The sequence below is a fragment of the Serinus canaria genome, chromosome 24 (assembly GCF_022539315.1).
Source record: "Serinus canaria isolate serCan28SL12 chromosome 24, serCan2020, whole genome shotgun sequence".
Taxonomy (NCBI): domain Eukaryota; kingdom Metazoa; phylum Chordata; class Aves; order Passeriformes; family Fringillidae; genus Serinus; species Serinus canaria.
The window spans coordinates 5138210-5150634 of NC_066337.1; the positions used below are offsets into that span (position 1 = coordinate 5138210).

The 12425-nt window shown below is 53.5% G+C and overlaps 2 protein-coding genes across 6 annotated transcripts in view; both read right to left on the reverse strand.

Annotated features, from left to right (window-relative positions):
* LOC103823000 (TLC domain-containing protein 5-like) overlaps positions 1-10183 on the reverse strand; it is a 51054-nt gene extending 40871 nt beyond the window's left edge. Inside the window, exons 1-4 of one of the 4 annotated variants that reach the window (XR_007779496.1) lie at positions 6867-7145; positions 5165-5369; positions 3208-4434; positions 133-209 (exon numbers count right to left, since the gene is read on the reverse strand). Coding sequence is in view for 3 of the 4 variants with exons in the window: in XM_018923096.3 (XP_018778641.3) it covers positions 3896-4434; positions 5165-5369; positions 6867-7121 (999 nt within the window). In the remaining variant the exon portion in view is untranslated. Of the gene's footprint in view, positions 1-132; positions 210-1190; positions 4435-5164; positions 5370-6866; positions 7146-8226; positions 8284-10034 lie in introns of those variants that run through there. The other 3 variants (XM_050983665.1, XM_030233141.2, XM_018923096.3) reach the window with 3 other exon arrangements.
* LOC103822999 (TLC domain-containing protein 5-like) lies at positions 9158-12293 on the reverse strand. Of its 2 annotated transcripts, none has more exons than XM_030233142.2 (3): positions 12154-12293; positions 11644-11843; positions 9158-11053 (listed from the first exon to the last, which is right to left on the reverse strand). In XM_030233142.2, exons 2-3 carry the CDS (start codon positions 11837-11839, stop codon positions 10551-10553), a joined length of 699 nt encoding a protein of 232 aa, XP_030089002.1. In that variant the 5' UTR covers positions 11840-11843; positions 12154-12293; the 3' UTR covers positions 9158-10550. The 2 variants fall into 2 exon arrangements, with proteins under 2 accessions (XP_030089002.1, XP_030089003.1); XM_030233143.2 differs by having other exon boundaries at positions 11644-11840; positions 12154-12278.
* Between the last annotated feature and the right edge of the window lie 132 nt (positions 12294-12425).

Here is a 12425-nt window from a genome sequence, read left to right on the forward strand (position 1 = left end):
ACAGTTCAAACAGCACAGCTGGAAATCTGTTTTGTAACATTTGAGAAGCTGCAGAAGCTGAAACTTCCTTCTTCCCATACAAAATGATCTACCTGCAAACCTTTGTTACTTTACAGAAGCTTTTCCACGTACCTTGATCTGTTTTCTTCCTTCTTTTAGTCATTTTCTAAGGATCTTTTCCATTGTTGACTCACCAGCTGTCCCTGGAACTTGAGGCAAAGAGGGCATTGACTCCTTTGGACATGGCAAACCCCACATTATTCAAGTTAAAGCAGATTTCAAAGACTTAAAGTGCTGCTTTTACATCAGTGCCTGGACTACTGCTGCAAGGGAATAAAGCTGTGAATAATCAAAAAAAAAATTCAATTTTTTCAAGTAAAAATAAGGAGTTCATCTCCAAAGAGAGGGCAGGGGACTGACAGAGGAGGTGAATTTTACAAAGCTCGACTGCAGGGCCAGCAGGAGAAGCAAAAGGCAGGCAGCAGGGTTGCCTGTAAAGAGATAATAGGATGATAAAAAAGGAAATTAATTGGGTGTAGAGGGGCAGATTTCACTGTTCACAGACAAAGCACATCTGACCACTGACAATGCCAGACTTGTGAGACACTTGCAGCTCTGAAGCAAAGCTCCAGAACTCTGCTGTGCTTTCTTCTCTGCTTCTGGAACTACCTCAGAGGTTCCACAACGTCCCAGCACAAATTCTTGCAGGCTCTGAGGCTCCTCCAGCCCCAGGCTGGGCTCTGCAAACAGAAAACACCTCCAGAGGGCTCAGGGATGCTCAGCAGCTGCTCCCCAGCACTGGAGGGTTTTAAGCTGGACTTAAGGGTTACATGCAAACAACTAAATTGGTTTAACTATTAATAGAAGCCAAGACTTTTGGTGTGCTGGATCTCTGGCTGTGGCCAGCAGCCAGCAGAGAGGCTGTTTGCCAGCACACCACCACAGGGCTTTCCTAGGCAATAATATTAATTTATCATTGGGAAGGGCTCACGGTGTGGAAACACAGGAGAAGCTTCTCCTGTGGCATCCAGGGCATGGAAAACAAAGGGAACATTTTTGCTCCATCCTGCTGAACCACTGAATCCTTGAGGTTGAAAAAGATTCAAGTTGAAAAGATTTTCTGAAAAGCCCTCCAGAACCATCAAGAGCAACCTGTGACTTAAGAGCAGCACCCAAACAGAGAAACCCAATTCCTCATATAATTAAATAATCTTTATTTGTATAAAACATAGTACAAAGCCTCTACACCATTCACTGGTGGAACATTAGTTGCTATTACACAGTAATTCAGACACAAGTTATTATTTCACACTAGTTCTGCAGTTTGCTCTCACAGTTTGCTCTAGCCACTATGGACTAGCCTGAGGACAGGTCCCACCCTGTGCTCCACAGCTTGGAATTTGTACTTTTGGGGCTGTGATTCTGTGCTGGAGCCCACTAAATGGCCTGTGAGGCCTTGCTCTGCCTCATAAAGCCATTTCTAATTGCCCTTTTGTTTTCTTGTTTGCTTTCTAAAGCCTCAGAGCTGAGCTCTCCTTCTTCCAACCCAGTTTCCCCCCTGTTCAGAAAAGGAGGGAAACCTTTCCTGGTTTCCCAAACTCAACCCATTCTATTTCAAAATCTCTTCAAACAGGTGATTCACAGACACTGCAGTCTCTGCCATCCTCACCCACCTGGGCAGGTAAGGGCTGGAACCCCATAAAGCTGCACCCCAACCCTCACAAAGCTCCGAGCCCAAACCCCCAGGGCTGCTCTGGGAACTCTTCACGGTGGCAGCTCAGCAGCTCCCCAGCAAGGACCAGCCTGTTTGCACCTCCAGGACCTGTTTTCACCTGCATTTCTGCAGGAGCTGCTGCTGCAAGCCCTCACTCCCTGCTCAGGCCAGTGGCTGAGACTCTTTTGGCTCCAGATTCCTGCAATGCTGCCCAGGGCAAAGCCAGCAGAGCCCTGGGGCTGGCTGGGAGGATGCAGCTGAGCTTTATCAGCACGTCCATCTCACTCCCTGTGACTCCTGCCCTTTGCAGAGCACCTCACTGCTGCTTTGGGGACGTTGGGGAGTGCCCAGCTCAGGTGACAAAGCGCTGCTGATGGCTCACAGCAGGAAGTGCTGCACTCAAAGCAACTTTTATCCAGCACAGCCTGACACAAACCACCCAGAATCCATCCAAGGTGGCTTGGTGCTAACAGGAAACACCCTATGAGGTAGGTAAGACTGGACCCACTTCCCAAAGTGGGTTAAGTTGAGGCAAAAAGGCTCCTGGATGTGCTCAACAGAGCAGCAGAGCTGGGGAAAAGAACCAGCAAGCCCCAACCAGCCCTTCTGGTCTCCTTTCAAGGCTTGAGAGTGCTGGATGAGTCAAGTTTCCTCTCCAGGACCAGCTCATCAGTTGGCTCTGCTCACCTGAAGGGGTTTTTTTGGGGCTTCTTCAGGACTTTGGCTGCAGCAAGCAAGGCTCAAGCAAAAGGGGGCACCTGAGCTGCACTGGAGGCTCAAAGGAAAAGCTCAAATCACAGCAAAAACAAAGGAGCAGCTCAAGGACATGCAATGAAATAAACTCCAGAAGCTGCCAGCTGGGCATGGCTTTTCCCTACAAATGGGACTGGATGAGTATTGCTTATTTTTCTCCCAGTCAGGTTTATTTTGGCTTTAAAAAAAACAGATTCTGGGCCTCTTGTTTCTTTAATTACTGGGCTGTAAAATAAATCTCTCTGACCCTTTAAATGTTCCCTTTTATAAAGTGACTCAGACCCACTCAGAGGGAAATCAAAGCCCAGGGGTCAAGGCATCAGATCAGATGAAGGAGAGCCAAGGTCAGTCTGTGGCTTCCACAGGGCAGATTCTGGGCATCCAGAAATCCCAGTTTGGATTTGGGGCACAGCAGAGGGAATTTTGGGGTTCTGGAGACAAAATCGTGGCTTGGCTCATCAGCAAGAAAAAACCTGACTGGCAAGCCCTGATGGGGCTTCTCAAAATAAAAGCAGTGCTTGTAGGGGAGTTTTAACAGTCAGGGAAGAAGAGGGAAAATCAGGAAAAGTTTTTCCTTCTGGGTCTGTGGTTTTGGGTGTATTCACAGAGCACCTAGTCCTGGAATTAGGCAGTGCTGATTAGAACTAGCTTCTGGACACTACAGAAAATAAGTTATCAATATGTTAATGAGTAAGTTATTGAAAGGAGTTATTAAGGGTAGGAAACAACAACCTACTTACAATACGGATTTTTCTAGAGTCTCGCTCTAGCTCGACCACCAAAGTCGTTTCTCCCAAGGGAAGCACAGGAATGATGAGCCAGGTGCAGATAACAACCATCACTTTTTTCATATAGCACCTCTCGAGTAAAAAGCTGAAAGTGCATAACAGATGGAGCAGCTCCATCTCCCCCAAGCCACACAGGGGGAATGAGGCACAGAGTTCCAGCTGTGAGACTTGCCCAGGGTCACACAAGGAGGTGGTGGGAGAGCCAGCAATCCCAGCTTGGATGCAAGACTAGAACACTTCTTCCTAGCAGCATGGAGAGTCACTCTGAGCTGCCTGGACTGCACAGGACACGGAGACCTAGCTTACACCTCCTCCTCTCTTCCAGGATCCTGAAGGAGCTGGCTACACACATCACTATTCACACCTGCACTGCTGGACTAGTCCTGTCTAGTCTATAAATTAGCCCTTCTTCCCCTGCTCGTCCAGGCTGGGCACACCGTGCCAGCCTCTGCCAGGCAGGCTCTGCAGACCCAGTGAATCCATGGCATAGCTCCATGGATTTCAGTGGAGTTAGGCCAGGGATAAATTTGCCTCCAGAGCTGCGAACGTGCGTTGGCTCCTCTCCCACCAGCGGCGTTTCAGGCACGATCCCCCTCCTTGCCAGCCCGTGAGCTTGAGGAACTCCCTGCTCAGCCTCCACTCAGTGGCCTTTGAGGTGCCCGTTGGTTTTCCAGCCCAGCTCGCGGCTCCTGCGGCTCCTCCAGGCCTGGTACTTCCTGATGCTCTTCCTGCGGGCGAAGCGGCAGATGCTGAGCATGAAGACCCAGGACACCACGTACATGACGACCCCTCCCAGCTTGATGAACCAGCGGGGCCTGGGCGAGGCCAGCTCGCAGTACATCAGCCAGGCCCCCACGCCGATGCGCACGCCCGTGAAGAGCACCACGAAGAGGAAATCCACCAGGTCGCCCGTGAAGGTGTGGTAACGACCCAGCTCCTTGAGGAACCAGCGGGCCTGCAGCAGGGGGTTGGTGATCTCGCTGCCAAAGATGACGGCGTTGACGTCGGCGCCCGACTCGCCCAGGGCCAGGGAGGTGGCGATGCCCACGATGCTGACCAGGTGGTGGGCCAGCATCAGGGCACCCTCGGTCTGGAAGTACACGCACCAACACAGGTCGAAGATGAAGTAGCCCAAGCTGAGGCACAGCCCGTGCACCTGAAGGGTTGTGTTGGGTGACCCTGAAAGGTAAAAGCAGAGCTTGAAAGCGTGGAGGCAGCAGGATGTGAGGCAGGGCAGGGTGTTCACCTCTGGCCCGCGCTGGTGACAATGCCACCGCTGTTAGTCTGGCAGCTGCACACACGTAATGGCCACACACGAGGTCACACGCTCTGCCAAACTGCAGCTGGGGAGGGGCAGTGCCACGGACGTATTTTATGAAAAATCCTTCTGCTAGGATTTTTATCATGAGAAGCTGAGAGCCCCAGGAATGAAATGCAAACAATGATGATCTGCTGCTGTGGAATGCAGCGGGTGCATCTTGGATTGGTCTCTGTGGGTGTTTTTAATTAATGGCCAATCCCAGTCTGGCTGTCTCGGACTCTGGTCAGTCACAAGATTTTATTCTCATTCCATTCCTTTCCTTGCCAGCCTGATGTCTCCTTTCTCTTTTCTTTTAGTATACTCTTAATATATAATTTTCTTTTAATAAAATATCTACCATAAAAGAATAAATCAGCCTTCTGAAACATGGAGTCAGGATTCTCATCTCTTCCCTTGTCGGGGCTGCCTGCAAATTCCACATTTGGTGACCCCGAGTGAGGAACATCACCACAGGGCAGCACACAGCAAAACACAGAGCCAGGCTCTGCATTCCCCTGGGGCTGCCCACCACAAAGCAGCTGAGATATCACTCAGGTTGGGGGCTGAGGAGGGCCCAGGGGAGGTGGGCCGGTGGATTTCCTCACTCACCCGGGTGGCTCAGGGGCCAGGGGCCGTCAATGAAGCCGATGTAAGCAGACAGACAGGTGGCCAGGATGCCGTGGGTCAGGGTGACCAGCCTGCAGCTCCACTCCAGGTTCCGGTGTCGGTAGCGGTGGCAGAACCACTTGTAGAGGCAGAACCAGGCCAGCAGGCTGCAGGCTGCACGCAGGGGCAGCGGGAACAGCATCCTGTCCTGGGAAGAGCAGGACACGAGGGATCAGAAGGACAAAGGGAGCAGGAGGTCGAGCCTGGGGCAGTGTCAGCACAGCCCAGCACGGCTTTGCTCCCTGACCATCCCAGCCCCGAGTGTGCAGAGCTGCTCCTGATGGGGCTGCTTGCTCCTGGCACATCTTCTTTGGGTGAAAACCACTTTATTCTCCTCACTGCAGGCTTCAAAAAGCCTTACTGGCACCAAAACCTTCTAAGGCTTTTGGATGCAAAAGAATAAGAATCTATGCCTGTAAGTATTTATTTTCTCAGCAATATTTCTTTTTATCCATCTTCCCTCACACACACTACAATAATCTCTCAAACAAGCAAAAGACAAAGTGCCAGAACAAAACTACAGCACATAAACACCTGTGGATGTTGCTGAAACCCTCCAAACACACAGTACTCTATTCTACACCTCGTGCTTTTAATGCCTTCCCATGAAATGTGTTCATGCAATGCCTTCCCCTGAACTGAGCATTGAGGGCGGTGCAGCTGAGTCAGGCTTTGGGGTGCAGGAGTTTCCAGTCGTGCCCAAGCTGCCCTGGTGCCTGCTGCCCAGCTCTGGCCTCAGCCCCGGGCCTGGGGAGCACCAGAGGGACTCCACGGGGTGAGGAGTCAGAGCTGCCAAGCCCAACCTTCCTGTCTGGCCTGTTGGAGCATTCCCAGGCATGACTGGAGGCTGGGTAAACAAAGCCATTATGTTTTAATGGGCCTTGGGAACGTGGAGAGATGAAATAGGGATGGGATTAACTGCTCTGAGCAGGCATTTCATTCACACCCCTGGTGCTCCAGGTCCAGACTCTGAGCAGATAAGGAAGGGAGAATTCTGATGTGACAAAAGGGATTGACACTAGGAAGGCAAATATAATTTAAAAAGCAGCAATAATTACAGAACAATGAATAAATAATAATAAATAACAAATAATTCTATGTAACATACACATACACAATAAATTAACAAACAGCATGCAATCATATATAAAATTATGTATTTCCCTATATATTATTTTGTATTATCTCATATTATTATGTATCTATACATAATAATATATGTGATAATACCTATAATATCTATTAGAGACACAATATATCTATTATAACATAAATAGATATTATAATTTGTATCACGGGTGGCACTAAGGCCCCGAATGAAAGCAGCCTCTACAATAAACACACAGGCTTCAAAACCCGGTGTGCACAACACCCCGAAAAGGATTAAAACCCGAACGGGCAGCTCCAGCAGAGCACCGTTATCCCGTTCTCCACATTTTTTTCAGTCCGAGCGGGAAGATGGAGGAGCTCACGGACCGTACCGACAGCACGAACCGCAGCCGCGGGCACCGCCTGCGCACACCCGGCCCGTCCTCCGCATCCCGCGGGATGCAGCGGCCCCGGCCCCATCGCACAGCCGCTCCCGCCTCCCCTGGGGACGGGGACAGCGACAGGGACAGCGACAGGACCCTTCCCCAGCACCCACCTGCCGGGCCGCGCTGCCGGAGCCGCCCCGGATCCCGGAGCGAGCGGCGGCGGCCGAGGGGCGCCTGGCGGCCGGGAGGAGGGACGGCAGGGATGGGGATGGGGAGGAGGAGGAGGGACGGGAGGAGGGAATAGGGGCGGCAGGATGGCAGGAAATGCGAGCCGCGGCCCCGCAGAGCATCCCTGGAAGGGGCGCACATCCCTGGGAACCCGCACATCCCTGGGAAGGGGCACACAGCCCTGGGAACCCGCACATCCCTGGGAAGGGGTGCACATCCCTGGGAACCCGCACATCCCTGGGAAGGGGCGCACATCCCTGGGAAGGGGCACACAGCCCTGGGAACCCGCACATCCCTGGGAAGGGGTGCACATCCCTGGGAACCCGCACATCCCTGGGAAGGGGTGCACATCCCTGGGAACCCGCACATCCCTGGGAAGGGGCGCACATCCCTGGGAACCCGCACATCCCTGGGAACCCGCACATCCCTGGGAACCCGCACATCCCTGGGAAGGGGTGCACATCCCTGGGACCGCACATCCCGGGGAAAGGGTGCACACACCCCTGGGGAAGGGGCGCACGCCTCTGGGGAACCCGCACATCCCTGCCCTCCCTGCTGCGTCCTGGGATGCCCCGAGCTGGAAGGAATCAGCAGGATCGTGAGCCCAGCTCCTGCACCCCGACAATCCCAGCCTCTGCCTCAGAGCCGTGTCCCAAAGCTCCTGGGGCTCTTAGGGCCGTGCCCGTTTCCTGGGGAGCCTGGGCAGTGCCCAGCACCCTCTTTTCCCGATATCCAACCGAAATCTCCGCTGGCACAGCTCCAGCCTGTCCCTGATGGCAGGGATCAGCTCCCCCTGTGAGGAAGCTGCAGACCCCAAAGGTGAAACCAGCCAGGTGCCCTCAGCCTCTCCTCCTGTGGCCCCTCCAGACCCTTCCCCCGTTCAGCCCAGCTGCCACACCAGCTGGTGTCCCCACGGGGCACACCTCCAGGAGCACGGTGGCAGCCCGGGGACACAGAAAGCAGTGCCACACCCGGCCCGTGTGTGCCCCAGAGATACGGGCACGGAGCACACCCAGCCTTTGCCCTCCTCAGCGCTGTGAGCAGACCTGCAGAGCTCAGGGGCTGGGTCAGGGCAGGTGAACAGAGCTCAGCACAGCAGGGCAGGAGCCCCTGCAGATGGACAGAGCTCAGCACACCAGGGCAGCAGCCCCTGCAGATGAACAGAGCTCAGCACACCAGGGCAGCTGTTTGCACACTGCTGCCTCGTTCCGTGCAGCCACAGCCTCCCCCAGCCCTCCTGGAGCTGCTCTAGCCACAGCCCACAGCTCTGAAAAGCATCACAGAATGGATTTATTATCTTACCCACACTGGGAAACTCCATGTCCACAATTAAACTGGGAACAAACAAGAGCTGCAAACCTGGGAGATGAACAGGCTGTTACTAAAGCTCAGCTCCGGTGGCTGTACAAGCCCTCAGGGGTATTTGACAGATTAAAAGCAGGAACCTCCATGAAAAATCACATTCTTTGAAATAAGAAATGCAGTGGGCTGGTGGAGCTGGGTTGATTTTCTAGCACCACATTAGAGGGTTCAGCACTAAACCTATCCTTGGGTGAGATTTGGCAGAGGAGAACCTGAGGGCACTTCCTTTACACCAAACCTCCCCAGGTAACTCTGGTTGCACAAGCACTCTGGGTGCCCTGGGATTCTCTCCAGTACTGTCCCCCAGCTGAAGGAAGGGGTTTTCCTCACTGGAAGGCAATCCTGGCTCTCCTCCACTCCACACAGGAGCAGAAACAATCAGAACCAGCCACTCAGGGGTGACCTGGGACATTTTATAACCCCCAAGATGTTCTTGTGCTTTTGATTGCTTCTCTAAACAAAGCACAGACGAGTTACCCTGCAACCCTTCAAAGTGGGCATTGCCAGTGAAACCAGAGAGGCAGAGAAAAAACAAAAGCACCCTGGGGTGGAGGAGGCCAGGACTGAAGGGATTCTTGTGTCCAGCAGGAGCAAACCCCTCAGTCTGGGGGCTCCTCATCTCTCTGCAGCACTGATTCCTTGGCAAAGCAGGCTCTGGGTGCCTTGCTCACAAACCTGAGCTCCAGCTGAGCCTCCCAGCTCCAGCCTGACCTCCAGGGCTCCTGCCTCAGCCTGGGCTCATCTCCTCAGCTGCACAAAGGGAACGCTCCAGTGACTTTGGCATCCTCACCTTCCCTCAAGCCCCTTGGCCTCAGCCCTTGCTCCAGCTGCCTCCTCCAGCCCCAGAACAAAGGAACAGCACAGCCATGGGTTCTTTTTCAAAAGGGAATGTGTTTTTATTAGAAGTTCCGTGACTCAGAGGAGTTTTTGGAAGAACACAGAGCCTGGCAGGTGCCCACACCTCAGGAGGCCACTCTGGCTCCTGCTTTCCCAAAAACATTCCCAGGAACTTGCCCGGGTTCACAGCTGCAATGCCTTCAGTTGATGTGCCCAAAGTGAGGTTATTTCAGGTTGTTTTTTAATCTCTCCAGACACCTTGAGGAGCCCCAGCCACAGGCTGGTATCTGCCCTGAACAGAGCCAAATTCAGGGAGATAAAGGCAGTGGAGGAGCTGCATCCCCACTGCTCCCCTCCCTCACCTCTGCATTTGCTTCTCAGCCCTCAGTGAGGCTTTTGGAGGAGGCTAAATCTGAACTGTGGCCTTGAACAGAGGGAAATTCACATTAAAACCCCAGGGAAAAGGTCAGAACACGATTCTGAGAGGTAAAGAAAACGAGAGAACTGTTCCATGCTCTGAGACCTGCTGGTGTGGAGCAGATGTCACACCCAGATCTGCCTAAACTTGCCTGTCACCCCTGGAAATTGTCACATTTTGACTCATTTTCCATGAATTCAGCTTAAATGGTTTGCAAGTGAGCCAACCCAAGAACAGAAAGAGCATTTGGGGGGCTCTTCACTACCCTCCCTCTGCCACAAAAAGTCTGAATATTCTTCTGAAGCAATCCCAGCCAGGCCAGCACCTGCTCATGGAGTTTATTGGCACAATCTAATTCCTGACTCTTGTTTGCCAGGACCTGAGTCAGTCCCAGAGAAATCACTCTGCCCTGAGATCAGCACCCGATGGAAGTGTTAAAAAAGGAGTAAAGGAAATGTGTCATTAAAAACAAGGAAGTAAAACATTGCCTCACCTTGAGTACCATCACTTCACACTCAAAGGACAACTCCACTACACCCCTGCAAGCACTTCAGTCCTGTTCAGTCTTTCACTCGAGCATTTAGCCAAGCACATTGTCCAAATCCAGGATTATTCAGGAGGGTGAGGCTCAGGAAATCTTTGCCAGGTCACTCCCCTTACCCAGTCCCACTGGCAGGAAAATGGGATTTTTTCATATTTTTCTCTACTCTGCATTGGAAATGAGGACAGAACATACAAACTGTGCAATTATTGGCTGCAGATTGATCATCTCTGGCATTGCTGGAGAACTCAGGGAATCAGTGCCAGGCTCCTCAGTCTCCACTCCAATCCCTTTTCTCTCAGCTTTCCATGTTCCTAGCACCAATCCATCTCCTCCAGGGGCAGCAGAAAATCAATTCTGTGTCATTTCAGGAGCTCTTCTCACAGGAACAAGCTCCAGCAGCCAGGCCCCAAACCCAGGGGATCATCCTCCACAACCCATTAACGAGCAGCCAAGAAGTTTCCACTCCTACTCCTGAAGAGACTGTGCCTGCAGGGAAGGAGCTTTTTTCCACAATTTCCTCCTTACAAAGCGACAGATTTCAACCATGAACCCCAAGGACACCACGTACATGGCCAGGCCCCCGGCCTTGAGGAGCCAGTTGGGTTCAGGGGATGTCACCATGCCGTACATGATCCACGCTCCCACCCCGATCCTCAGCACCAGGAAGAGCAGCACGAAGAGGAAATCCACCAGTTTGCCCAGGGCAGTGTGGTAGGAGCCCATTTCCCTCAGGAACCAGCGGGTCTGGAGCAGGGGGTTGGTGATTTCACTGACAAACACCACGGCGTTCACCTCCGTGGCGGATTTGCCCAGCCCCAGCACCAGGATCATGCCGCAGATGCTCAGGGTGTGGTGGAGCAGCATCAGGTCCCCCTCGGTCTGGAAGTACAGGCACCAGCCCAGGTCAAAGATGAAGTAGCCCAAGGTCAGGGACAGCACGTGGATCTGGAGAGGGGTGTTTGGTGAACCTGGAATGGAAGATGGGCATCAGCCTGGGGTTTTATTTAAGGTGTTTTTCTGCTTTACAGAGCAGTACAGGTCGGTTGTGCTTCTCTCCTCCTGAATTTTCAGCCTTATCCAAGTGCCAGGAATTAGGGACATTTGGTTCTGCTTCCCCTTCACACCCCAGCCTGCCCAGCACACCCACCCCATCCTGCCCCGCTGCTGCTTCCCATCTCCTTCCAACTTGTGGAAAAGCCAGACCTCCATCAGCAGCACTATCTGAGATTTAACGAGACAAACCAAACAGCAAAACCCTGCAGCTGAATTTCAGGAGTTATTAGACCCTTCAAGACGTGAAAGCACTTTGTTCTCCACACCTTGCTACACCTGATGCTGCATAAATTCAACCTGCCAACCTGGAAACTGCCAATTTGTACATGGACAAGCCAAAAAAAAAAAAAAAATTAAAATAGCAAAAGGATGAACAGTGAGAAGTGGTGGAAAAAGAAGCAGCAGAATTAAAAATTTGGCCCCTAACACACAGCTGTAAGAGGAGAGGAGATCAGCCCCTACCTCCACCTGAAACAGGTGAGCACAGGTGAGATTCCAAACATACCTGCGTGGGTCAGAGGCCAGGGGCCATCCAGGAACATGACATAGCCAGAGAGGCAGGTGACAATGAGCCCGTGCAGGAGGGTCACCAGGCGGCAGCTCCACTTGCAGGAGCGCTGCCGGTTCCAGCGGCACAAGCAGCTGTAGAGACACAGCCAGGCCACAAAGCTGCAGGTCACCTCCAGGGCGATGGGAACCATCCTGCTGGACACGGAAGGACAGAGCCCCTCAGAGAGCGGTGCTTATCCCGGCCACCCTCCATATCCATCCATATCCATCCCAGCACATCCACGGAAATCCCGGACAGGGTGGGGAAAAACCCCACAAAAACCGGAACGAGCAGAACAAACGCGGTTCCCCTGCCGTGAGCGCCGCATCCGAATTCCCCCAACGGGAAAATCACAACCCCAACCCTCCCGCTGCCAAAGCGCCTCTGCCACCGGGGGGGACCAGACCCCATCCCCATCCCCATCCCGGCACGGGGGTGGGGTACCCGAGACCCCCAAATCCTCACCCCGCTGCGGCTCTGCGCACCCGGGACCTGCGCCCGGCTGGGGCTGCCCGGGCGGGGAGGCGGTGCTGCTGCTCCTGGAGCTTTTTATCGTCCCTGCCCTGCCCTTCCCAGCCCTGCCCAGCTCGGCCCAGCCCTGCCCAGCTCGGCTCGGCCCGGCCCCCGCCGCATCCCCGCTGGCTCAGCCCCGCTCACCTGCCCCGGAGGCGGACCGCGATGCGCGGAGCGGAGCTGCGAGCCCCGGGGCAGGGCCAGAGCCGGGGCAGGGCGGGCAG